Here is a 27,728-nt window from a genome sequence, read left to right on the forward strand (position 1 = left end):
AAGATAGATAGAATCAAATGAAAACATTCTTTATTGGCCAAATTCTTTTTGCGGAGTAATGGTCTTAAAAAGTAAGTATAATACTATACTTTTTATACGAATATTGTCCATTACTAACCATAATAAATACTTATAAAATAAACATATTATATTTATTCTATTGGTATATGACCCATATTTCATCTCAGTCAATAAGCTCAACGTAATTTCATAACACATAAAAATAATAGTAGGGTTTCATTTAAGATTTTTAAGTTTTATTCATTTTTTGACGTCCAAGTTGGCTCTATTTTTGTGGATACCCTACAGAAAGTATTAGGTAAAGCTTGGCCGCATACTAAAATATGGACCTTCTGCAGTATTGTGACAAAAAAAGAGTTACAAAATACCTTTCCGTTTATTAATAATTTGCAATTCTGCAAACATCTACATTTATTACTTTCAACATTCAATTGCATATATCTTGAAAACTATTAATTCTAGGAAAGCTAACGTATTAATAAACTTTTATTAAAAGTAAACGTAGAATTCAAAAATGCAATAACGTATGGGGTGTTCTATTTTAAATAAGCAAGTATTAACTTCCGGTACAATTGGAAGTATGACGTTATTGAAAATCTTTTAAATGAGGTCGCCCCAAGACTTTTATCAAATAGTCAAATTTTCGTAAGGTTGTTATTCATAGTTTTCCCAAAACGTCTAATGGCAGTACAATGAAAATAAAATTGGTACCAAAAGAAAACCCTCTTGTCCTCTTTCTTACAAGTACCTTATAAATTTTTTAATGATGTCCCCAAATCCTTACCTTTCCAATTTTGATAGTGCAATGTCATAGCTAACACGCTCAAAGACCGCCGCTGCAAAGCCTCCGTAATTAAGAAACAAATTTCCAACTTTCCTCTAATCCAAGTCCTGAGCCGCCATCCTTTTTTAGAGCTCAATCACTTTATTGTATTCTTGTCTCAATGTATCCAATTCTTCCTCAGTTTTCTGTATTGTTATTTGCCATTCACTTACTGTATTTCTTTGAGTTTTCGTCAGAGTTTCAATCTCACACTGTAAGTGGTGATTTTTAACTTCCAAGTATTTTTATTGACTTCCACAACTAGAGGTTGAATGCCTCAAATTTATGGTCCCTCTTCACCAATAGTTCCAATTAGATAGCAATGTAAAACTAATTAGGTAAAAAATCAACAAGATCACTTTACTGAAAACGACAAATTATATTTTCATCTACTTTCGAAATAAAACCATTATAAAAATCGGCAGCACTCATAATGCGTTTACCATAAACGCCCACATGTTTTACACTAATCCAACTTAGGTTTGCACATTCAACTATTAATGATTTATGCGTTTTGTTATATTCAACAAAACCTGGCTGTATGCACTTTCGTGTAGCGTCATTGAAAACGTTTATGTCAAACAATTTAACCGGAATTGAAAACCAAGTGGTCTTCAAAGGTAAAACTGATTTCACAGCTCTTTGCAAATTGTAAATATTACTAGCAGTCAAAAAATCCCATTTTATAGTGGCAATTTTTGGAGTTAATTTTGGAGCTGTAACAACATTTATCAAATATAATTGTCATGTTATTACCAAAATTGTTTAACACTTACCATAAGTAACACCTTCACTTGGCTGAGGCCTAGAATTTGCTAAATATGTGTCAAAATTTTGCAAAGTGTTCACTAAACATGTTCCCCCCAGCAATGCAAGCTTTTCATATAATTCTGGCATTTCGATGTGAGGAGAAATTTGGATTTTTTGCTGATAAACTATCTCCCCTACATCAAATTTTTTAGGTCTAATTTTCATTATCGTAATTCCAGTCTCTTTATCACCATTCAACAATGCATAGACAATAGGAGAAGCTCCTCTCCATCGTGGTAGTAAGCTGCCATGGACATTTAGCATGCCTCTGCAATTTTCCTGTTTATTTGAGATGAACCATCACTCACAACAGAGAGGTAGAAGAACTCACAAAGGGAACTTCTCAATAAGTTGTTCAGGTATTAGATACCCAAAGGAAACCACTAAACCTAAATCAAAACTGGATTTATCTAAATTAGGTGGCCATTTGTGTATTTTAAGATTTTGCATGTTACTATACTTCCAGATTGGATTTTGTTGAGAACAAGTTACAACTTCAAGAGTAGAAATTATTCGTGCTGGACTTCTGCTGGAAATTAAGAAATATGTACTTCAGGTAATCCTGCTTTGCTGTTGAAAATATTTAAAATTTTGTTCATAAAGTTAAGTAGGCATGTAAATAAGCACATTTGATTTTTAACATTTGTTCAATTTGATTATTGACTGATGATCGGTGAAGTAAGTGAGAATAGAGTTAATAAGAGAGAATGAAATTGGTTTCCTCCAAAATTTCCATAGTAGGAAGTTCATTAATATACTCTGGGAGGCATGGAGGTACAAGAATTGGCAATATCTCATATTTTGCAACTTATTAGAAGTTGTTTTCATTAAGCCTTAATTTCCCATTATATAAGAACAATTATTCATTCAATGGAGACTTGAAGTGAAGGCTATACATACCATTCATTAAACAGAGCTTTTAAACTATGCAGGGAAAACTCATCGCTTCCAAAAAATAGAACTTTCCATGGTGGTTTCTTGAGTTCTGAAAATTGTCCACTTTTGCAATAGTGCTTTGACTGTATCTTTGAGATTTTCTTATAATAATGTAGCAGTTTTAACATCTTATTATAAGAATAAAGTAACTTTTAAACTAATTAATGAATTATATTACAAATAATAATTATTAAAATATTTAAATAAAACCCCAAAAACAATAATACAAATTTGAGGTTAGAATTAGATGTTTTAAATATCAAAAGGAGAAGGGGGCCTAATGTTACTCTGTGCCGATGAACTTCTTTCCTTTTCTTTATACTAGGTAACAAAGACAGACATAAACTATCCATCTTAATGATAGGCTTATAATTAGAATTTGTCATTCTAACCTCAATCAGTTCCAATTAAGTAAACTAACCTCAATCAATCTAAATTTTTCGAATTTACAGAGGCACATTTTTCATTTATTCTAAAAACATATTTTCTCATTATTTTTTTGAAATTTTAAGAAAACCCGCATTTTACCATATAAAATCACAATTTTGTAATGGGTCGCAAGACGAGAAAGGGCCGCTCAGTGCGGAACAATAAAAACTTTCACATAGAACAAGAACAAGTAACCAATGCGCCCCATTCTTTCGTTATACATAAAGGATTGCCTGGGGGCCACACTCTGGAATTAACCAAGGATTTCAGGAGGGTAATGGAGCCATTTACAGCAACATCCCTTAAGGTTTGTAAACATTTTTGTCTGTTGAGTGACAGAGTGTGAAGTGTTGTCTTCATTCAAGAAGCTATAATTTTAGGAAAGGAAGAAGAATTCTCTAAAAGACTTTGTGTCTGTAGCAGGTCCTCTACATGTATCTCATTTAGTGCTATTCTCAAGAACTGAACTTGGAATGTACTTGAAAATAATGCGGCTTCCTAGAGGCCCAACTCTTACATTTAAAATTCATAATTTTTCTTTAGCCCGTGATGTTGTATCCTCTCTGAAGCGTCAAATGGTAGTTGAAGAAGCCTTTAAGCACTCCCCATTGATAGTATTAAACAGCTTTAGTGGAGAGGGTCTCCATATGAAGCTAATGGCCTCTATGTTCCAAAATATGTTCCCCACTATAAACTTAACAAACATAGATTTAAACACGGTTAGAAGATGTGTGCTGTTGAATTATAACCCTACCACAAAGCTCATAGAGTTTCGTCATTACAACATAAAAGTGGCACCTACAGGGCTTTCGAAAGGGGTTAAAAAGATGGTGCAAGGCAAGGTGCCTAATTTAGCTAGGTGCCAGGACATTTCTGAATTTTTTTCTAAGTAAGTTTTTATTTTTACTGGAGATAAATTTCAAGTGAGAATTTTAGAACTGCCGCTATGTCAGAAAGTGAAGCTGAAGATGATGCTGCAAATCATGTTACAATAAACCAGAAAATTATATCCAGAGGTAATATGGAGAGTGGAAAATCTGCTATCAAACTTACTGAGTTGGGGCCAAGGCTTACTTTGCAATTATTTAAAATTGAGGATGGTTTATTGGATGGGGAGGTGTTATATCATGATTTGGTTTATAAATCTGAAGAGGAGAAACTGGAGATTCAAAAAAAAAGGGAAATTAAAAGGTATAGAAGTTTGAAAAACCAGATGTAGAGTTGCTAATATTTAAGTTTCATTTGCAGAAAATTGAAAGAAACTCGTAAGAAGACTCAGGAGGCCAATAAAAAAGCAAAGGAACAGTTGCGAGAAGAAAATAAAGTTAAGTCCTTGAAGGGAATGAACAGGGAAAAAGAGAGTGATGTACAGATGAAAAAAATGGTTAGAGAGGCTAATGAAGCAACAAAAATGGAGGAAGATGATGATAAGGAATATTACCGAGAAGAAGTTGGGGAAGATCCAGATGCAGGTAAGATTCCCATAGCTTATTCTTTTTGTTTTGTATGTAATTTTTTTTCTAGATTTGTTCTGAAGCAGATCTCTGTTGCAAATTATTCATGGATAGGAAAATATAGGAAAAAGATTGTTGATATTGAAAATAAAGGATTTGATGGTATTGGAAAACTTACACGTTATTGTATCTTACAGTAGAATTTTATTTTGTAACCTGGAAAAGGATGGATTAAGAAAGCAATCTCCATTTTTATTTATCTTACAAATTTAAGTCAGAAAAATCTAGGAAATTTCATATTTTCCGAATATCTCTGGAAGTAAACGAATTTTATAGATATTGAAAAGGTAACATCCTTTTCTCATAAAGATACGAGTTTGTCTTATTTCGCTGACTGTATCTATTTAGGTTTCGAGCTCCCCACATTGAGAGTTCAATTTGGGACACCCTGTAGGGATATAGTCCGACAACTCTTATCAAACTCTCAGTTGTTTGGTGGTATTTTAAGTTTTATTGAAATAACTGTTAAAAACCACTATTACTACATAGAATAAACCACGCTAAATTATTTATTTAAGCATTAGCTAGTCTTCCTGCTTGGAAAATATGCGGTAAATTAAATAAACACTGTTGAAACCGATTTCCATTGCTGGAACCAAGCCGCTGATACGTGAGAGCAGGTGAAGCCACAAAGAAGCATGTTAAGGTTCCTCAGTTGTTGGAATTTTGTTTTTCTGCTTTTCTTGTATCTTTACTTTCAATATTTTCTTTTATCGAATTGGTGTCTTCTGGAAGAATATTAGTAGAGTTTTTTTCAGGTTGCATTGAAGAAGATTGAAAAATTTTGGCTACATCGCTCTTATCAAGTTCAGATTTAATTATTTGAGCATCGGCACTCCGTTCATCAGTAGTGCTTTCAACATTTTGATTTTCCGGCTTAGCTGGGAAGCTTTTGTCCAGCCAAAGAGAGCAACATGTCCCATTCTCTGCAAAATTTTCGCACTTCCCACAAGCGTAATTCTGGGTAGATGAGCCCTTTATAGTACCAATTTCCTTGCCTTTTCTGTCCCATTTTATCACCATAATGTTGTCTTCAATATAAAATTCTGGCACAACATTCGCTTTTTTGTCCGAAGCTTCACGCATAATGTCCTTATCAAACCAATTGCGTTCACCTATTTGTCTATTACTTTCTTTCACAAAGCTAGAGTTCGATCTCTTGAAGCGTGCTTTAATGGATAAAACTGAAGAAGATGCTAACTTAGAGAGATTGCCGAAGGTGCTGGTGGAAGGTTTAGAACTCTGTTTTTTGCAAGATGCTTTATTGGCTTCAATGTTAGGTTGAATTTCTTCTGAACAGCTGCCTACCAGTTGTTGAGGGGCTGAAATCATAGCTGCACATTTTGCTATGGAACAGCCGCAGTTGCGGCAAAACTTTCTGTCTGAAAATACAGGTATCACCAGTTTAAATGGAGACATAGGGATTGTGCAAGTGGGAGAAGACTGCATAAGGTTTAATATGCCTCTGACAAAGACGAGACTAGCGGCTGAAGTGGGCGGAGTCAGTCTAGTGTTTTGCCAGATCTCTCACTGTTTCAGAATGTTTACTAATCTACGTTCTAGTAATGTATTAATCGTTTTTTTTTCATTTATCTACATTGCTGCTTTTTGCTCTGATATTAAAAAAAATTCCATCATTGCGAAGGCAGCGAAATCAATATTAATCGAAGTGAGGACGCTAACTGAACGACTCCGCTCACTTCGTTGGTCTTTGTCGGAGGTATATTATACTTTACGTGGTCCTTTTTCCACTTGCATAATCCTTATGTTTCTACTTGAACCCTTAATCCCTGTATAATACTATTACAATTATTAGTAATGGTTCTAATACTTACCAGCTTTAGCCAAGCTATTAGTCGCCTTCTGGTTCTTGTATTTGTCTTTATCAGAGGAGTTGAACAATCCCTTGGTTTTTCTTAAAATTTTCTGCATTATTGAAAGTTTCTTCTCAGATTTATCGCTACATGTGCTGACTTGGTGATACACAAAATATTCTACAGGACGAATAGGAGGATCTTTGCGGCTTCTCCCAGCCACTCCATTTTTCACACGTTCGTATTTCTTTAAACTTTCTTTGAATTTTAAGAAGGCTCGATCGCTTTCAAACACTGACGATTTTATGGATCCATTGCTCTTGAATTCAACTGTAAAGTCGTCAATCTTAGCAGAGCTGCTTGATTGATCCTGATCTTCAAGGTCACAAATCTTCTTAAAAGTGCTGGAAATTTGACCGATTTTGCTGTCGCCTAAAATGCCGGAATTTTGCAAGGCCAAAGTATCAACCATGTGAATGTTTGAGGCGAGCATGTGAAATTGGGAGGGTTTGGCGTTGAGGGCGTATGAGAGCTTGATTCCAGACTTGTCTCTGTAGCAGGTTTTTCTCATATAAAACTCCTGCATACCTACGACAATTAAAGAGTTAGAAGATAAAAAAACAGAAATATAACATTACTGTTATTTCTTGGCTCAATTGTAACGCTAATTCTTCCGCTTTCATTAGTATTTTTTGTGTGATTGTTACCCAAATTTTCCAATTTCATTTCAGTTATTATGGTCTCATAAAACACTTTCGGAAAGCAGCCCAAAAGTATTTCAGCAGCATCTGGCTCTGGGAGCAATTTACATGCTCGTTCTTCATTTAATATGAGCAATTTTTTACTCTCCACTCTCTGAGTGTTGGTAGCAGTTTTGGTTACAACTTTCCTAATACTTTTAGGTACTGACCCTGGAGCTATTTTATTATTTTTGCCCCAGAGTGCTGAAGGGCTCAATGAATTTTCTGACTGGGATCGGGACAAATAAACCTCCCTTTTGTTTCTTCTGGTCCTTTTGATAACGTTAAGTGCCGAAGAGCCGGAAGAATTTTTGCCAACCCAAAGTCCCAATCCCTCAGACCTGCTTAAGCAGGTTTCGAGGGATTGGGCTGCGATGCTGGGTTTCAGGTTGACAGGGTCCTTATGGCTTTCTGATACTGAAAATACCCCTGAGTTCACATCTTAAAGTTAATTTATAAAGTTTACGTCTTAAAAAGTCATCTTTTTGCTGCACTTACCTGAGGTCGCACTATCATCTGAAGAGTTTCGTTTTCGCAAAATAAGTTTTTGTAGCTTCACTTCTTTGCGTTGCTTGCCATGAACATGCTCATATTTATTAACTCTCAATGGCTTTCGATATCCTTGGAAAGTAGAAATTTTGCTGGAGCACGCAATTTTGGGCCTTTTCGTCGGATTCACGTTGTTACCTTCAGAAAGTTTTTTCCGCATTTCTATAGTACTTCGCACGTTTCTCGTGAAAAATGCTTCTTCTTTAAGCGGCAATTTCTGCATGGTACCCATTTCTTTCTCATCGAAATTTGCGTATTTTTTCCTTATCTTCCTCGTGGGAGAAAAAATTGGCTTCATGAGCTGCACCTCCGGTTGCTGATGAGAAGTAGGAATTTCTGATTCTTCAATGCTAAAGCAAAAATCCTTCCAATTGCGGTTATTATTAGGACCAACATCATTGACCAGGTTAATATAATAGTTTAACTTGCGCTTCGTCAAAAGCATTTTACAGGTCTCTTTGAGCTTCTTTTGAAGAAATCGACCCTTGACGAAGAAATACAAGACTTTATTAACAGGATTGACTAAATCTTTTTGATTCTTGTGAAACTCCTTTAACAGATTTGTAGAGTTTTTGACTTTCTGCAACTTCATCTGCAGAGATTGGTTAATGACGCTTATATCATCATCATCCAAAGGAAGCGATCTTATACTCGGTGCATACGGAAGACGCTTCTTAATTTTCTCGTTCAGCACAGAATTTCTACAGCATTTGGCTGGTCTGCAAGCCCTCAGCAGATTATCAGTACCAAACTGCTGCAGCTGCACTATAATTTTGTTGTTCCTGTTCTTAATGTCTCTGTCCTGGATCTTTGAATTTTGAGTAGAGACGTCGAACTCCAAAGAGGAGCAAATCTTAGTGCGTTCCAAAGGAATGTAGTTGTCAGGGATGTAGTAACTGAAAATCTTGTCTTGAGGCTTAATGCTGTTAGCTTTAGACGTTGCCTCAGGGTCTTTCAAGTCATCGTTGCCGTTGAAGATATTGCTGATGCTTATTGAAGAAGCTCCACCGCCACCAGTTAAATCTTTCGGTGTCACCGTTAAGGAAATCACCAATTCTTCCCCAGTTTTTGTTTTGAGATATAATTTTCTGGTTTCAAAGTATTTTATTCTTGAATCGTCTGTAAGGTTCCAGACCTGCTCCGACTCTATTGAAGGCGCCGGTTTCTTGAGATTGTTCTCTGGTGCATCCTCCTCGTCTCTGGACATCACGTTGTTTTCTTTAGAGTCTTTATTGTAGAGCACTATAGACTCAATACCATCAATTTCTTCGCCATAAGTATTAGCAATTACAGGTTCATCTTTCTGAGCATCCTTCAATTCTTCAACAGGGGCACCTACAAACACTTCAGGTACTATTGGTGGTTTTTCTTTTGAACCTCTAGGTTCCTCAAGTTCTTGAAACGCGCGTTGAGATTCCTGAGGGCTGAAATATTGCGGAATTATGTTTTCCTGTGGGGGGGCCGGAGATTTCTGCATCTGTTGATGTTGTCGGGCTTCTGAGCTGGTGTTGCATTCCGGGCATTGACGAATCACTATTTGAACATCGTCTTCGTCGTCATTGCAGCCTTTTATGCAAATGATTACATGATCGTTTTTGCACTCCTGCAAAAAATCTTGTGAAACGTCAGAATCCACTGAAGGAATTGCTTACCCTTAAATCTCCAGGGTCTCGCCCCTCGGCAGAGCAGCATTTAGGGCAGTAACATAACTGCAGGTTTTCATTTTGAAGTTTTGAGGATTGTTGAGGCATTCCTTCTTTTTTAATTGTTTCAGTATCAGTAGGGGTTGGTTCTTGAGGGAGGGATTGTAGCGATGAAGATGGCGGTTGCTCCTTCACTGACTGGTGCGTACCGGAAGCGAGCGGTTTCTTCAAGATGCTCATCTTCGGATCAATTAGCTTTGGTATCGCATCCTCCTGATTGTCTTGAACTCCATGCATAGCATGTTTATGCTGTGTGAAGGCGTCCTTACGGGGAATTCCCAAATACTCGCTGACCGCTTTGAGGTCATGAATGCACTTGAATAAAATATTTCTTGCTTCATCTACGTCGGTCACTCCCGAAATTTTCTCGACATCAAAAGACATATTCGATATGGCTTTTCTAGGGGGAATGCTGTCCTCCCCTGTGACTCCTCCCAGCATTTGAGATTCTGAGGTGGTGGATGGAATGTTTTCAATTGAAGGTCTTAAAACGAACTCATGGGGCAATAAAGCTAAAGAGCTCTTAGTTTCCGGAGAAAGGTTCGACTTAAAGGCTCTTTTGTTGGGGTAGTAGTTGAATGTAGATTCAGTGTTAGTCACAGATGTCAATCCAGACTCAGTTTGCGCGGGAGCGTGACCTCCAGTAGACCTATGGAAGGCGTCCAACTCAGCTCTAATATTCTCAAGCAAGCTATTAAGCTCTAAAATTGCCAGCAACAAAGTGGCGTCAACAAGAACCCTTCCATCAGGATAAACCTTCTTCCAATACTTTTGCATGCTAAAGCTCAGATGCTTGATATTAGTCTGGAACCCCACGGTCTCTAGAGTCATGCCGATAATCTCCACAATTCGGGTGGTTTGCTCGATGATATCGCAGTCCGTGGCGTCAATAAAAAGTTCAGAACCTTGAGGATATTTCATAAGGAGCTCGATGATGGGCCTGAGATTGTAGCTTGCGTAATTCACTAATTCGGTGAGGTTCATGTTGTATCCTGCAGGTCTCACATTTTTCAAGTTGCGTTTGATCTGCGATGGAGTTGCGTTTAGACCGCTTAACACCTTTTGGAACCTCATGTTGAACGATTTATTACTGGAATTTTATTTTCGCTGATTCATAATGGGCAAAAGGTTTCTAACCTTCTGGAGGAGTGTCAGGATGTTGTGACAAAAGGTATTTTTGTGTGTCCTGTGGCATTCTAGATTTCGTTGCTGTGCGCCTAACCGGTCTTTCTCGACGTGTTTTCTTGATTAAAACACATTTAGATTTAAATATCATGTAATTTTTAAGCCATAACGCGTTTTGGTGGGAAAATACGGACCGAAAGGAAGCGACTATTGTCATGGCTACTGAATTGTTAGGGGCTCATGAGTGACCACCTGAGCTAGGTGGTAGTTACAATACAGGCCAAAATTATTGCAACTTTTCGAAAATTGATATTTAACAAATGTTAATAGATCAAACAGCCACCTTGTGTAAATACCGGGTGTCCAGGCGAACCCTGGACATAGGAGATTGACATGGGAAATCGGATTTTATTTTTTTGCACTTGCATGGATTATTCAATTGAAAAACTTTTACGTGGAGGTCGTAGTACTGAAGATCGGCCATCATTCTGCAGTTTCTTCAATCGTCTAATTTGAGCCGTTTTGGCTCAAAACGCCTTCAAATTTAAAACATTTTAACGTTCCGCGTAACCATTCGAGGCCACGATTGGTCAAAGTCAAGGTTAGAATTAAACAAACACATTTCCATGTAATTAATTAACAATAAATAAATAAAAATATATATCGAGTAGTTTTTTAATTATCCTTTGGTAAAACGGAGATTCAATGCTGCACTCTGTATTACGTAACCAACAGCCTCATTACAGGTATTTTATGTTGTACGGGGTGTTTTAAAACATGTGTCCGCAAATGAAGAGCGCAATTCTTTGGCTTATTGTAAGAAAAAAATTCTTAAGATGGGCTTGCAAACGCACCACCAATTTCGAGACACAGGGTGTTAAAAATAAAGTATTTTTCAGGTTTTTGACGATATCTCAGGAATTGGGAAAATTTAAGGCAATCGGTCCACCTTAGCTCGGGTTATCGCGGTTCGAAATTTGAAAGTTGGCAAAAATTGCAATTGAGGGCTTAAATTATGTTTTATCTCGAAAACTTTAGAAGATATTGACATGCGGTTTGAGGCACCTCAAAGAGCGACTCGAGACGATCAATTTGCTCTACTTTTGAAGGCAATCGGTCCATGCTTGCTCGAGTTATCGGGGGTCGAAATTTGAAAGTTGGAAAATTTGCATTTGAGGACATAAATCGTGTTTTATCTCGAAAACTTACATACACAAATTCGCTTTTGTACACATATTATTATTAATATTAGCTGCTTTTAAGTGCTAATTCAATTTTTTTTCATAGACCAGCGATGGAGATTTTAAGGTTTATGTGAGGTTTTTTGCCCCTAATTTCTATGCCACTGAGGCAATTGGCAATTTAAAACTACCTTTTAAACCGCCAATGTATCCCATACAAAAAGTTAGAAGCCTGCATTATTATAAGAGGTCATCTGCAACAATTCTTGTGATTTTTATTTTTTATTTGCTTAGTTTTTGATAATAAAATGTTTTTGACCATGTTGCTACTTTTTTCATGTTTTTCATCACAAAATGCCATATTTCTAGAATACGGCTCGCTTTCGACAAAAAGTTATTTTTTTGTGTAGAATGTGGTTTGAAAGAAATGGAGGTTTAAAAGGTAATTTCAAAATGTCAATTGTCCCAGTGGCCTAGAAATTAGTGGCAAAAAACCTCACATAAACTTTAAAATGTCCGCCACTGGTCTATGAAAAAAAAAACGAATTAGCGTTCAAAAGTACCTAATATAAATGATAATATGTATACAAAAGCTGGGTTTTGTACCTTAAACGGTTTCTGCGATATGGTCAAAAAGCTGAAAATAAACTTTATTTTTAACACTCTGTATTTCGAAAACTGTGCTTTTGCGGACCCATGTTAATAGGAAATTTTGTTCTTACAATTACCCAAGGGATCACACCCTTCGTTTGCGGACGCATGTTTGAAAACACTGTATACAGTATGTCTCTAAAATAACGGTACAACGCTTGGCCAACAATAAGGCATCCTAGGTAAACTCACCTGTATTGAATGTTGCTTCATTTTGCTGCTGCAGGGCGTCAAAGTTCTTAAATTAATATTGTTTTTTCCAAAGAATTGCTAACCGCGCTTATCAATTTTGGAACTGATTGATAATACATTGCAAGGCATCGTAAATAATTTTTTTATAGAGACACTGTATGTCTGGCGAAAATTTGATAAGAGACAAAAAAGTTTTGAAATAAAGTTAGCTAGTTGAAAAGAAAAAAATTAAAGTAATTTGTACAGGGGGTAACAAAAATACAAAGTTTTATTTGCGAACCACGAATCATTTTTGATATTTCCCTGCGTTAAAGAGGATCCTGCTTATGTCAAAAAACGTCAATTTAAGCAGTAACTCTTAGATCCAAAATTGGTAAAAATCGATAAGAGCGCTTAGCAGTTATTTCGAAAAACCGCTATTAATTTGAAAATTTTGACGCCCTATAGCGACAAAACGAAGCAACATTGGATATATGTTAATTTGCCTAGGACGCCTCATTTTCGGTTCAGGAATTTTTGGTCAACGCCTGTTACAGTAATTTCAGAGCCACCCTGTATGTTTGAAATCCCCGTTCATTAGATTATTCTCATAGATAAGTACGTATTACAGTGTTAAGTTGCCGCTAAGTAAATGACGCAATTGCTCTGCTTTCGAAGTATTCGCGTTATAAACAAAACCAGTTTACAAACAGATCTATTGTAAAAATATTGAACAAAATTCACAAATTTAGCGACGAACAAAAAATTTATCTGCGTGTTTCTCTCTTCAGTCTTTAACATCTCTTATTATCTGAGGCTCACGCATGTTCCTCCTCTCACCTGCTGAACCTCTGAAATCGAAACGCAAGTGGTAAATCTTATTTGATGAATTAAAACCACTTACGTGCTCCGCATCTGCTGGCGCATTGTAACCTGAACTCATTGTTGTAAGTTACACCATCGCTACCACATACAGGATTGTAATGTTGTACAGTTCTGCATCCGTTCATGCAAGCGGTAAACCGTGGAGAAGGAGTTGTGGTGGTGGTTGCCGATGGATCCACCGGAGATTGTTGTGGCTGAGGTTGTTGGTTGTTGCCTGAAATATTTAGTACAATTTCTCTAAGGATCAACGAGTCTTTCCTACTTTGCACGCTTAAGCAATGTGCGTGACCCAGACTCCGCTCCTTCACTTCTTTCCCTATCGCATTTCAGGCAAAAAAATCATTTCTAGTAAACCAGATAACGCTATAATGAAAGGAGATATGGTATGATAAATGGATTCTCCGCCAGCTTCTTACATTATTGCCCATATGATTAATGATGCGGTTCAAGCGCGATCGCTTCAAAGGCCTGTCTTCGGATTTCCGCCTTCAGTTCCTCATCAATTTATTGACATATCATTATCTCGGAAGTCGCTTTTGTGTTCTGATACCAAATATCGTAGTTTCACACTAAAAGTTTTAGCTTTCCTTACCTTGATTGTTGACTTCATTGGTATCTGGGTTTTGCTGCGACTCGGTAAAGAACCCATTCAAGTCATCTTGACTTGCAGCCGTGTGGACGAGGCATGAGATTACCACTGAAGCTAACGAAAACTGCACTTTTTCGGTAATAAAATTCGATCCGACCAACTTACCAACAACTATAAAATATGCGCTCTTATACATTTTCACTTATCACACTTTTAAGCTCACTGGTATGTATCATCTACCTGAACGGTTTGATTTGGTTAAAAACTGCTTGTCTCAGAGAGAGGCTGTTTGCATGGAATCTAAACAGGAAAGACCAGTGGTCAACGCCACTTAATCAGACTTAATTGGCTAATAAACGTACCAGTGCTTTTATACAGTATATTCCACGATACTAGCAATACGAAGGAGTGGATGCTTCTGCGCATCTCCATTTATAGTATAGAGAAAACGAAGAAAACATAGTAGAGATCAGCTATCGTGTTGCATGAGCTCTGCAATGTTGCCGGCTAGCTTCCTTAAATTTTTTTAATACATATGAGTGTTTCACGTTTGAGAGTTGTATTTATTCCCTTATTAAATTTTGGAAATAAACATTATTTTAAATACTTTTGCTGGCAAACTTTAAATAACAATCAAGCAACCTAACTGTTTCAAAGCAAGCCGGCAACATTGCACAGCTCACGCAGCTCGATAGCTGATCTCTACTATGTTTACGTTTTTTGTATACTATAAATGGACATGCGCAGAAGCATACATTCCTTCATATCGTTAGTTTCGTGGAATATACTGTATGTTTACAATTGCAAGCCTGAAGGTGTAGGTCAATTGAAGTAAACAAAATTCCCAAGACACACTTATCTCTTGAGTATAAAAATACATATTTAAGTTGAATGATTAGTGTGTCGTAATGGTTTTGCGCAGAGAACACTATAAATAAATTCACAGAAATAATTCAACAACAGTGGCTTCGATTGCAGTTGGATGCACTATAATAAAAAAAAGCCTAATTTTTATATCAAAATCAACAGTTGGACGACCCAAAGATGTAAGCTCACAAACTTGCAACAGGGGATTCTTCAAGCTCCAAGGAACGCGCGGTTTCCTACATAGTAAAGTCCCAAAGTTTCCGCTCTAACCTACTTTTAAAGGCGGTGGAATAAAACACTTTTATCTCAACACGCTTTTCATAACGACTGATTGACATTTATAAGCGTTAAAGAAATAATTAGAAGTATTGATGTTAAAATATTCTAAAACTGCTGACATACCTTCTCAACCTTTGGAAAATTTCCTACCACGCAGGTCAAACTTAAATTTTCAGAAAAAAAAATCACTGGGGGCCAAGTCAGGACTGAAGGGTAGTTGCTTCAATTCTTGGAAGCCGCATTAGAGCACTGCAGCTTTTAAAACTGCAGTTGTATGAACTTGAGCATTATCATGCAATAGTCTGACGGTGGAATAGAATGGGGACAAATTATCGCATACAACGTCTATCTGTTCTTTTATTTCTTTTGGCGACTTTCCTTCCAGAACTAAAAGCTTTATCACCGCGCGATACTCAATTTCCAACATTTGTAAAATTTAATCAGCATTTGGACTTTTTAACTAAATAACCACTTTCTTGATTTAGCTTATTTTTACCCCCGAGGTAGATAAAGTATATAAACAAAGTTTTGTCATTTCCCAGAAAAACCGAAAATGTGCTAAGATGGAAACTTTTAGATCTTACTGCGTAGAAGGATTTCTTATCAATTTCCCGAATGTTCAATACAGATTAAAATCTTATTGCTTTCGAATTATCATATTTTATTTCAAAATATCAGGAAGCGATTCTTTAAAACCTGACGAACTTCTCGAACTTCCAATCTAAATTTGAATCTGCCTGATCAAGGTCTTTCTCAATATGTTCCGCAAGATCCACTATGGTGGAAATGATCTCAATAATATTCGTATTTTTCATTTGGAATTCTAACTCCTTGAAGAAAGAAGATCAAAAGGTAAAGATGATGTACAAATGAGTTTTAAATTTCGCTTTGGAAAGCAAAGAACTGGAAAATTAAAGTATTGAAGTTCTTTGTCTTCGTTCCACTTTGTATGAAGACGTGGAAAAATATGAAAGAGATAAAATGTGAGGGTAGAAAAGTGAGCTTTCATGGTTCTTCATTTCTCACCGGAAATTTTCCTCTCGACGAAAAGGAGCAAATTGAGGATTCAAAGCTCTTTACTTCTCTGGTAAAATTTTGTTTCTTTGCAAGAATATTTGGCGATATTTTATCTTCACAATAATTTCATTTCGTTAAGATCTTCGGTCTTTTTTTTGCACGAGAAAAATCTTTAATAAGACACCCGGTCGGGTGTTCTGGTGACCGGGTAGTGTGGGATTCACCGAAACACTTACCCGCAAAAAACGTCGGGATTTCTGTCGACCCGACCTGCGACGGTCCGGGACTGTCCCTGAGGGATACAAGCGTCGAAGTCGAAGACATGGGTGTAGTTTGGATTAGTTCGTTGCCCCCTCGCAGTTGTTAGTTTCTTTTTATATTGCTCCTATCAACCCACTTTTTTCCTGAAGCTTTGTTATGGATTTTTTATTTTTATCCTTGAGTTTTGCGCCGTTTCGTTATGAAAAAGCGGAACTTTAATCTTCTTGTGTGGCTCGCTTTATCCCGCTCTTATTCCTTGACTATTGTGGAGATGGCTTCGCTGCAGCGATCTCATTTTGACTTGCTCTCTAATATTCCCTTAAATAAGGATTCCGGTGTCAATGTTCCTACGCAAGCGATCAGCTCGTCCCTTTGTTCTTGAAAAGTCGGACACTGGAAAACGCAATGTTCCGCGGTGTCGGAGACTCCGCAGTCCCTGCAATCCGGGCTCTGCAGTCTCTGCAACTCGAGCCCGTTTTTCTTATCCGATGAGTGAAGTTTCTAAAACTTCCATGATCGCTGAGAGCTTGTATTATGTAGTTGTTAGGCCTTTATGTCGGAACGTCTATAATTTTAGGTCAGGGACTAATCTCTTAGTCCGCTGTCCTTTGTCCTTCAGACTTGTCCACCATTTCCGAATGGTCGTTTTCCTTGCTTCCCGTCCATTCCTGCCCGTTACTCGCGGAAGCCGACAGAGATCTTCAGACTATTCAGTTTCGTTAGTCTTTAATTGTTGAACAAAATAAGAGCTTGCGTTCTCGTAACTTTTCTATCTCAAGATCTAAAAGAATTCAAATATATACAGGAAGGCTCATGCGCCTTATATCAAAAATCGTAATGTTTGGGAAAACAATTTAATATATAAATTATTCAGTTTTTCATGATTTTTTAAATATTTTCGAAGTTACAGGGGTGTCCAGAAAACCGTGGAGATATTTCTTTAAATAAAATTCCCTATCTTTTGCTAGAAATACTAATTCTGCTTGTAATTATAAGTATTTTTTGTTATTATAAAATATGAAAAAAGTTTTGCAGCTTTTAATTTAAACTAAAGATCGAAAGGAAAATAAGTTTTTTAAAATGATCAATAAATTCGCATAGTATTAATTGAATACTTTGAAAATTTGTCTAGTTAAAACCAAAGAGTCGTTCTACTAGAGTATATTTTTAACATTTGAGAAATTTTATATAAGCTGTGAAAAAAACATTCAAACTTTGCATTTCAAGTGCCTTAAACTCGATTTTTCTTAATGGGACACCCTATATTTTTTCTGAAAATGGATACTCCTTTTAATTCACTTTAAAATGATATTGTATATATGTTAGTTGGCCCGCAAGATCCCCAGATTTGGCCCCATTAAATTTCTTTCCTCATCATCAACCTCAAGTCTAAAGTTTATGCCACTTCTCTAGGTACTTTAGAAGTATTGCGAGAAAGCATTGTCAATTTACTATGTCGCCAAATAAGCCCCGAAATACTCCAGAAGGTGAGCCAGCGTTTCGAACCAAACTTGTTTCACTGCCAGGAAGTTACTGGACTATGTTTAGTCATATCTTAGGAACTGGGCTCCATTTTTCGGCTTTTTTTATTACATTATTTTTGCACATTTTCTTTAATCATAGTGTAACAACACTGGTATTAAAACATGATTGATGGTGATTATGATGACGAGGAAATTTCCACTGAAGATCTGGGAGAAGATAATGGGATCGCATGAGGAGAAAAGTTTTGGGCATTCAGATTTTTTTCTTTTTGTCTCAAAACTCTACCTCTGAGAATGATACGAATGAAAGGAGCGAAGATACACTTGTCTTCCCCTCTTTCTACAACATTTAAAATATAGAAATGTATTTTATGAATATTTGTTTTCTGATCCTTCTCGAATGCTTGTTCTTTTGCCATTTAACAACCTCAAAAATTGATATTTTGCGATCAGCCATTTTTTAGGATTTTCTGGGATTAAAAGGACGACTTTTCAGGTTCGATAACGTATCGGCTAAATATACCAGAAAACATCGAATATGCATAATAAAACAACGAAAATAAAATTATTATTTCTAACTTTATTAAATATGTTAAAAACATACAATAAATACATTGTCTGGAGGAGCAGGTGCTTATAACCAATGTATCGAACAATACCAATAATATTCTCTATTATGAATTATTTTATTCCGTGGGTGTTATAAAGGGTGTTTCTGAATAAGTCTGCTAACTGCTTACCGTAAGTTTCTGTGACCGAAATAAGAAAAAAGTTTATTCGCACATGGGCCCATTTTCGCCTCCTCTCTGAAATACAGGCCGATAAAAAATTATTATTTTTTCAGTTTTTTTCTAAGTCCGTTCCGGCATCAAATATTTTTTTGAAAATTGGGGAATGTAAAGACACATCTTTTAAGGGGGAAAAATGTTCCTATTTTCATCAGTGGCGTCCCCACTGATGTGACTGAATATTTTAAACGAAAAATATCATACGTCACTGGTTAAAAAATAGAAAATAGTATTCTGAACGGCTCATATTTCTGTGAAAAAAAGGTCTTTTGAATATTTTTCATAAAGTTAACTATTTTTACAGGAAAAAATAAAGCGCAACAATCTGCAACTGAAAAATCTCATAATTCATTCATTTAACACAATATAAAATTCACCAGGAATTTTTCAAATAAATAATATGCAATAAGCCCCCGGGCATGTACTCCTGCAAGTGGAGGGTGTTTTCAACAGCTTATTTAATTGTTTTTTTAAATAAATAAACTAGTGCACCTGATTTAGTGTTGTATTTTTAATATTAGTCATCAAATCATATTTTTTTTCATGAAAACGGTTAACGTTACGAGAAATATTCAAAGGACTTTTTTTCACAGAAATATGAAGCAATCAGAAAATTATCCAGTGGCGTATCATATTTTTCGTTCAAATTGTTCAGGATCGCATCAATGGGGATGCTTCTAGTGAAATTGAAAACATCGTTTTCCCCTTAAAAGATGTCTCTCTAAACCTGTTTTACGCCCCCCAATTTTCGTGAAAATATTTATTGCCGGATCGGACTTATTAGGAGAAAACCAAAAAAATTAGAATTTTTTTTATCACCCTGTACTTCAGACAGGAAGCGTAAGCGGACCTACGTTCGGGTGAACTTTTTTCTTATTTCGGCCACAAAAAACTACAGGGAGAAGTTGGCCGACCTCTCCCGAAACGCTCTGTATAAATTGGCAATAAATGGCAAACGCAAGGGGTGGAATGAAGTGACACTTGAATTTTCCCTTCAACCCTCAAAATTAAGTCGTCTACTAAAAGTACACAGTTAAATATGGGAATGTAGGTACTTTATCTCACACACTCTAGTTAGAGATACGAATAATAAAAATTCTAAATACTCATTATAGGAGACGGCACGGTAACATTAAAGCTTTAGCACGTTTAGATACTTTCTAATGTAACGGCGTCTTAGGATGCATAAAAATATTATCCTCCCTACACAACTAAACCCTACCGATCCAACTAATATTGCATCAAAGTAACAGATTATATTTATCACTTTCCTAACACAACAAAATAAGTACAAAAGTACGTTATTTAGGGGACGAACACTCGGAATTACCTCTCTGGGGCTCTCGCGAGCCACAAAGGGTCCAATTCCAGCACCCCACAGGTATATAACATTACTACTAATGGAATGTATTTACATCGATTTATATAATAATAATAATTATTTCCCTTAATTTGTGATTAATTATTATTAGTTTAATGAACTATGTTTAGAATGGTAAAATATGATGAGGGAGTATTGTTCAGTTATACACACTTATAATAGGCCAGTTCCTGTCGATTTCTGTAGTTTTAAAGCGATTATTATCATTTAGTGAGTGCTTTAGGCCTGGGATGATTGTTATTTGCCAACAAATTGACTTGAAAGGTCTAACTAAATTTCGTGGCGATGAACGTGACTGATGCTGTGAAACAAGTATAATAAGGATCTGCTGAGCTGTTAGACTGAAATTAGCCCAGAAAAACAACACAGAAAACACATCGAATTTCGGTCAACAAACCCTTATGGATTATTTGGGACTAATTAGTAGTCGTTTGGATGGTCTGCGCTGCCCTCAATGTCTTGGTCGTCGTCCTCGTCATCGCTGCTTGGGTCCACGCTGTTGGTTTGGCGCGTTTCGGATTTGGGGATCGCGTTGGTTGAGATTATATTGTCTAAAACGAAAATTTTCAAGTGTCCATTAAACCATTCTTTCGCTCGTGCAAAAGTTCAGCTCAAAGTCGCTTTCCTTTCGTGGACCGCGCGAAGGCAAAAAGCGAAAAAACATTGCGAAGTTTGTTGTTTGATTAGATTGTTATTACACGCACCAAAAAGTTTTGCACCACCGGTAAATTGTAGGAGCGTTAACAATAGGCATTAACATTGGGAACAGAAAGCATAAATTCGAGGACAAATTGCGTAACGAAAAAAGACAGAATTTATTAAAATATAAAAAAACTCTCTTTATTTTTTTCCTCAATTTTATTAATACGGTCAGTAAAGGGTCATAGCACCTCTTACAACTCGACAAGCTCTTCGGGGCATACTCTCTAAGTCAGTGAAACATCATTGTTTAATATTTTCCCATTCCTTAATTGCAACCCGTCGAAGCTCTTCAAAGTGTTGCGGCTGGTGTCCACGGCGTCGCACAGCCTTCTTCAGTCGATTCCAAGCAAGTTCAATAGGATCCATGTCGGGCGATAATGTCGGCCACTCGAATCGTTCAATACCACCTTCCTGGATATATTCATTGACGATCTGAGCACAATGAGGCCGAGTGTAACCGTCTTGAAGGACAAATTCATTACCAAAATTTTGATGGAAGGGCTCAAGAATAGGTTTCAGGAGTCCAGTGTCCAGATATAGTGCAGTCGCCATGATGTCCTGGATTGGAATGAGCTGCGCCCTGTTTCCGTAGCCAGAACGTTACAGAACCATCCCTCCCCTCCTTTCCCTTCCTGACTGCATATGAAGAATGACGTGTCGAAGACTTTTAGCATTCCCAGGTTTTCTCCACACACGTTGACGATGGTAATCAGGAATTAGGCAGATTCGCACAAGTACACAGTACCAGCGTTCCAGATTCTACATCTCATATGTCTTTGCCCAGGCGTATCGTGCGGTATGGTGATGTGCCGTTGAAGCTACAAACGTCTTGCACCTAAGTGACTATTGGTGAAGGCGGTTACGAAGAGTCCGAGCCAATGTAACCATTCTAGTGCCCTCAAGGAACCATCTGCGAAGAACCGTTGCGAATTGGTTTGGAATTGGTTTCTGAGCGCCAAAACATGTAGGTATGGATCTTCGACGGCTGATGTAGCTACAAGGACGATTTGTCCAATAACGATCTCACTTCTCCAGTTAACTGATTGCGATTCCAGGTTCTTACAACACCATTGTGATTTCTGCCCACTTTACGTGCAACTTCTCTTACGGATAGTCCTAGCTAACGTAACGTAGCCATGTGAATGTGGTCAAAATTGGAAATTGGATTTCGAGACATTTGTCCAAATTTCCTGTTCACCAGAGGTGGATATAACTGCGCAGGAGTGCAGAATAAAAATGAACATTTAACCAAATTTGTTATCAACACTTTAAAATGTTTTTATGGGGCGCTACTTTTTGTCGAATTAGAATGCTTTCTTGTTTTTTTGCTTTTACATACATTGTGTTTATGATCTTCAACACCATCTTAATTTGAGTTTCTTTTATTACAGAAAATTATAGTGGTGCAAAACTTTCTTTGATATGTGTAGATGGAGTAGGTAAAGATCTCCTAAAATCCATTCAAAATACTGAACTGTAAGAACTCAGCACAGTACTTAATCGAATGTTAAGAGAAGAAGGGATTAGCCCCATTGTTTCATCAATAGCCGTTCTGCATAGCTACACTCGATAGTACTCCAATTAACAACCATCAGAAGGAATTTTGATGTAGAATGGAGTTAGCCACGTTTCTACTAAATTCCTCGCTAAACTCAACTTTCAGCTACCTGAATCCAGTTTTAAAACGTCTAAAAACCTCTTTCTTTTCCAAAATTTACATGATGTAATTTATGGAGCTGCAGACATTTAGGATCGTGAAAGTAAAGGATAGTGGCAGAGAGAGTCTGACAAATGCTGAAACCATTAAACTAAAAGCAATCTTAACGATTCTCGACCAGAGAGTAAATATAATAAACTGGTTGGAAGTTTCTCTCCAGCCTTTTCTTGGCAAACTATTGTGGTTTAAGTGTTGGCATTGCAGTCTTTTTTGCCCGAAATGTCAAGAAAAATCCAGGTATTTCCAGAATGATCAGAAAAACAGAAATGACAATTCAAGTGGTGGAGTAGACAGAGGCAGGCAAAGAATCCCATCTTCATTTACTGCGGCGAGATAAAATAAGTGAAAACTGGGACATGTTAAAAGTGGTTTTGACGTCAAATGCTTTACTTGCAATAATTTGTTACATCGTTAGACCACTGTGTGCAAAACAGGAACATAAATGATCTCAGCCGAAGTTCCAGGTAAGGTAAATTTAATAAAAATTCAGGTGATAGAGGGAGAAATTTTAATGGACGAAGGTCAGCGAATTATAGTAATTATCAATCTGGAGGTCCCGAACCTGAAGAAAATCTAAAGAAGTTCCGATATCTTTTTTAACTCAACTTCTTCTACTTCAGGTTTCAACTTCAGAACTTTAAATTGAACTCCGCATTTTTTTAATACAAAGTTTTCTTTTTTAATTTAATGATATGTGACGAGTTAATATTTAAACGATTTTTAACTGAAAAAAATTGAAAAATTTGAATAATATGTTACAAGTTTCAAAATAGATGTTATCTTTATTCTCATCAATATTGCTGGTCAAAGGTCTTGCGATAATTTTTTCGGTTTTTTAAAAGATCCAGTGCCTTCTAAACTTTTAAATTTATTATGATTAGATGCTTTTTTATTAGGAAAACGGGTAGAATAAAGGCGTGCTGCTTCATCGGAGTTCTTATTGCTTTGAAAATGGAACGCTTATTTTGTTGTTTAAATTTTTCGATTTTTTTCAATTAAAAATTGTTTTGACATTGTACTACTCTACATCATCAAATTCTATCGAAAAATGTTTTAAAAAATGCGGAATCCTATTTCAAAAATCAATTTTGACGTTATTTAGTAGTCTGTACAGTATCATTTTATTTGGTTTTAGATCATCAAAATCTGTTCATAAATAACAGAGTTATAGCTTCACCCGTTTTTTATGAGACAGGCGGTATGTATATTGATACTTCCTTCGTTATGAGGGAGATATCACATTTCCTTGTAATGGAAAACATTTTTAAATGTCTTAAAATTAAATTTAAGTGAAAGTTTTAAAATCATACAATTGTCGAATTAGTTCTATATCTTTCCGGGTACAAGCACAGGCAGATATTTGCAAAATATAATAGTTGCAATGGACTAAACTTTAGCGATTCAAACATTTATTATTATTTTATATTTAGCACACGGATTTAATGTTCAAAGCTATAAAATGTTTAAATCGCCACTGACAAAAATTTCAACTGATGGACGGTTGTGAGGTTAGTCAGTGTACAAAGTTACCTTACAAAGAACTAGGGGTAGTTTAATGCACATGATGGAAACAAGGCCTGATATTCGTTTTCGTATAAGTTTAGACAGTTTCACGATTGTATCAGAGATGAGCATTTTAAAAATCTTTTACGAGTTCTGAAATACACTTTCGGACAAAATTAAAGGAATTACTACAATATTTCCCACTATTTTTGCTTCGTGATGTGATAAAACTAGACTTATGATATTAACATTCGTGGATTGCCAGATGAAATTGAAAATGCACATTAAACACCAACTTTTTATGTTTAAGGCCAAAGAATCGTATATAAAGCGAAAAAGCCAAAAATCGCAAAATTACGCTTTCGCAACAAAACCGGATGAGACATTTAAAAATTAGTAGCTGGTGTTTCCTCCCCTAGCATTCATGACAGCTTCCATTCTCCGGCGCATTTCTGTTATTAAATTTCTAATTTCTTCTTGAGAAATGGTTTCTCGCTCTTCCAACAAGCAATTTCGCGATTCCTCCAACGTTTGTGGTTGCCGTACGTTCACCTGTCTTTTACGCATGTCCCACATATGTTCTATTAGATTCATGTCAGGACTTCTTGCAGGCCAGTGCGTGATTTCAATTTCAACTTCATGTAGATGCTCTTGAACAACTCCAGCCACATGGGGCCGTGCATTAACAAAAACTGAGGGCCCAAATATGGGGCGAAAAGGATCACAAGAGGTGCGGGAATGTCTGTAATATACCTAGCAGCAGTTAGAGAACCGCGATCGATTTTCGCGCAGAGGTGCTTAGATTGATGCCTCCCCAAACCATCATGGAACCTCCACAAAAATTTGTTCTTGGTGAAAGATTGCAGGGTGCAAACCGCTCGCCTGGTCTCCTCCATGCTATTTCACGTCCATCTGGAGACCTTAGGCAAAATCTGGATTCTTCCGAGAATAATTCGCGTGTCCAATCGGCATTAGTGCAATTTAGATGTTCTCGAGTAAATCTTGATCTCTGAAAACGGTATTCTCTGGTGAGCCAGCAGCTGCGGGCAGAGGTGTCAATCCATGCTCATTAAGTCTTCTTTGTGCTGTACCCTCAGAAACTCGGAGTTTTGTATAAAATTTGAACCAGTAGTGTACCGATCCTGATGAGCATGTAGCCGCAACTAACGGTCATGTCTTGCAGAAGTTGTCCTCAGGCGATCTTGTTCTCCTCTAGGGGAATAATTTCCCGTCTCTTGTAGCGTATTTGCAATTTCTCTTTGGCTAAACCCTTTTTCCAATGATTTTTAATTTTCTCGTTCAAGGTAACACAAACAACAATAGAACTTTTTTCGGTTTCCGATATAACAGAGGAAAAAAATCGGAAATATCAAAGTGATCCTTTGAATTTGTCCGGGAATGTATCTAGAACATACTGTTGATTACAAACGATATTGTTGTGATGGAGAAGAGAATGTAGTTGGTTTGTCTGATGGCGATTGGACAAATAACGTTGATGACAGAAAATCCATAAGCGATTAGTGTTTTAATGCATAACAATTTGGCTTGTTGGAGTTCAAAGAAGCAAACTTCTGTAGCACTGCCTAGAGCAGAATCAGAATTTGTTGCAGTTTGCGTTGCATCTTGTGAGCTGTTACACACAAAGTATGCCCTCTCTGATGTAAAGCATTTTTTTAGACAGAGAGTTATATCTCCTAAATCATTACGTAATGAGAAGTTCCATAGTTTTATTTTTAAAAAAAGCTTCTAGTTTGATGGGACATTCACCGACTAACATATCGACGTCAGTATTATCATTTCCTAACGAAAGAAAAGTGCATTCCAAGTCATGTAGTCAACGATTGGCATTCAAAAGGGCAGACGAAGGGCGAGGATTGATCGACCTACATGAACACGAACCCCGCGCCAAACTAATAAGTCCATGAATGCATATCTACTTTCATAATAAAGATCATCCACTACACAAACCCATATGTGCTCTAGATAACAACTGTACTCCACTAAATTTAACGAAAGTAGACCACGTATCCCTGGAAAATAGAACTGATATAAAGAAAATAAAATGGAGTTTGGAACAGCCGGACACTATAAGATCGTGAACCCAAACCAGATGGATAAATCGAGGAGATACACATTTCCTCAAGATGGGCAGTTACACTCTGATATAGCAGGTTTTACAGTTGCAATACCACATCAAATTATAATAACAAATTATTATTAAAAAAAATGTGTACTCAAGTCCAATTCGATTTCAAGCACGATATATGTAGTAAACGCGCTTTAATGTCAGAAAGTACACGCTATACAAGACGTTATTTAAATACGTGACCTAACTTCAAAGGGTGATTCTTTGAGTGATTCCAAGACGAAAAGATTATATAAACATAGATTCGGCGATGCTTCGTTTTGAAGATATAGAGTGTCTAATTTTTTTTTAAATCGTTTTTTCGTAAAAGGCTAAGCCGATTTTGTTGAAATGTAGTAGTGCTATTTATGGTTATTATTGCTATTTATGCGCCACTGACTTTTTTTAAAACTTTTATATTTTTTTCGCATTAAGCACATGGCCTCCCAGGTCACCGGATTTAAATCTGTTAGAATTTTCCCTTTGGGGGTATGTAAAATCCTTCGTTTATAGCACCCCGGTCAACACCGAAGAAGAACTAATCCAACGGATACGGGATTGATGTAATCAGATAAGATATACGCCGGGAATATTTCAACGTGTTCGATAATCGATGTTAACACGAGCTAAAGCCTGCATTGAAATTGAAGGAAGACATTTTCAACAAGTATTATAAATTTTGTGATACTTACTGGTAAACGCTTTTTTACTAAAAAAAAATTGCGTACCATTTGTTTAAGAGTAGTTTTAATAAAACGTTTCTCTTGTTTGATTTTTCTTCAATTTCCGGCGTTAGCCCGGTGCACGTCAATAGCAAAAGAAAACAAATAATTTCTAACTTAAAATATTCCTTTGTAATACATTAAAAACTGTCATCAAGTTTTCACGTTATGTTAGTTTGCATCTTCTTGTTATTTTTAAATGGATTTTTTAATTTATTATATTTAGTTTTTTTATGTAACAATTAAAAAAAGAGTTTGACACCCTGTATCTTGAAAATGAAGCATTACCGGACCTATGTTTGTATAAACTTTTGGTCTTAAAATCACTCAAAGAATCATCCCTTGAAGTTTGGCCTTTGACCTGAAAATAATCTTCGATTTGTTTCAATTAATTAACTAATTTCTCTTTTTAGTTGTTTAGTCGGAACGAAAACATGAAAAAAATTTTAATTACTATTAGGTGTACAACTTTGCTTCCGCCGTTTTTTTTCCGAATTTCGCGATTTTATTGTAAAAAACTAATTATACCTTTAGGATCCAAAGTATTGTCCATCGCTGGCCACTACTTTCTCCCATCTTTCGGGCAGCATACGAATCCCGTGTTGAAAAAATTGGACATCTTTTGAAGCGATCCACGATTCTATCCAATTTCTTACTTCTTCATAAGACCGGAAGTGTTGGTCAGCTAGCCCATGTGCCATGGATCGAAACAAGTGATAATCAGAAGGAGCTAGGTCAGGAGAATATGGCGGGTGGGGTAGGACTTCCCATTTCAATGTTTCCAAGTATTTCTTGACCACTTGCGCAACATGGGGTCGAGCATTATCGTGCTGCAAAATCACTTTATCATGTCTCTCGTTGTATTGCAGCCGTTTCTTTTTCAATGCTCGGCTCAAACGCATTAATTGGGTTCGATAAAGAGCACCTGTGATTGTTTCAGT

The 27,728-nt window shown here is 36.6% G+C and overlaps 4 protein-coding genes across 5 annotated transcripts in view; 1 reads left to right on the plus strand and 3 right to left on the minus strand.

Annotated features, from left to right (window-relative positions):
* Positions 1-1,184: 1,184 nt before the first annotated feature.
* On the minus strand, positions 1,185-2,805 carry LOC136413700 (methionyl-tRNA formyltransferase, mitochondrial). The gene is made up of 4 exons (XM_066397386.1): positions 2,555-2,805; positions 1,986-2,183; positions 1,621-1,922; positions 1,185-1,560 (listed from the first exon to the last, which is right to left on the minus strand). The coding sequence occupies exons 1-4, from the start codon at positions 2,716-2,718 to the stop codon at positions 1,205-1,207; spliced, it is 1,020 nt and encodes a 339-aa protein (XP_066253483.1). The 5' UTR covers positions 2,719-2,805; the 3' UTR covers positions 1,185-1,204.
* A 240-nt stretch (positions 2,806-3,045) lies between these two features.
* ppan (Brix domain-containing protein peter pan) lies at positions 3,046-4,647 on the plus strand. The gene is made up of 5 exons (XM_066397500.1): positions 3,046-3,326; positions 3,400-3,908; positions 3,956-4,210; positions 4,268-4,491; positions 4,544-4,647. Exons 1-5 carry the CDS (start codon positions 3,141-3,143, stop codon positions 4,552-4,554), a joined length of 1,185 nt encoding a protein of 394 aa, XP_066253597.1. The 5' UTR covers positions 3,046-3,140; the 3' UTR covers positions 4,555-4,647.
* An 8,519-nt stretch (positions 4,648-13,166) lies between these two features.
* Positions 13,167-14,287, minus strand: LOC136413718 (uncharacterized). 2 transcript variants are annotated; one of them, XM_066397415.1, is made up of 4 exons: positions 14,107-14,287; positions 13,945-14,049; positions 13,372-13,566; positions 13,167-13,318 (listed from the first exon to the last, which is right to left on the minus strand). In XM_066397415.1, exons 1-4 carry the CDS (start codon positions 14,135-14,137, stop codon positions 13,275-13,277), a joined length of 375 nt encoding a protein of 124 aa, XP_066253512.1. In that variant the 5' UTR covers positions 14,138-14,287; the 3' UTR covers positions 13,167-13,274. The 2 variants fall into 2 exon arrangements, with proteins under 2 accessions (XP_066253512.1, XP_066253511.1); XM_066397414.1 differs by having other exon boundaries at positions 13,945-14,055.
* A 4,122-nt stretch (positions 14,288-18,409) lies between these two features.
* Positions 18,410-27,728, minus strand: part of Cow (Proteoglycan Cow) — a 58,296-nt gene continuing 48,977 nt past the window's right edge. The window contains exon 9 of the mRNA XM_066397404.1: positions 18,410-20,569. Coding sequence (XP_066253501.1) covers positions 20,439-20,569 — 131 coding nt within the window. The 3' untranslated portion in view covers positions 18,410-20,438. The remainder of the gene's footprint in view (positions 20,570-27,728) is intronic.

Source organism: Euwallacea similis, chromosome 15 (assembly GCF_039881205.1).
Source record: "Euwallacea similis isolate ESF13 chromosome 15, ESF131.1, whole genome shotgun sequence".
Classification (NCBI taxonomy): Eukaryota; Metazoa; Arthropoda; class Insecta; order Coleoptera; family Curculionidae; genus Euwallacea; species Euwallacea similis.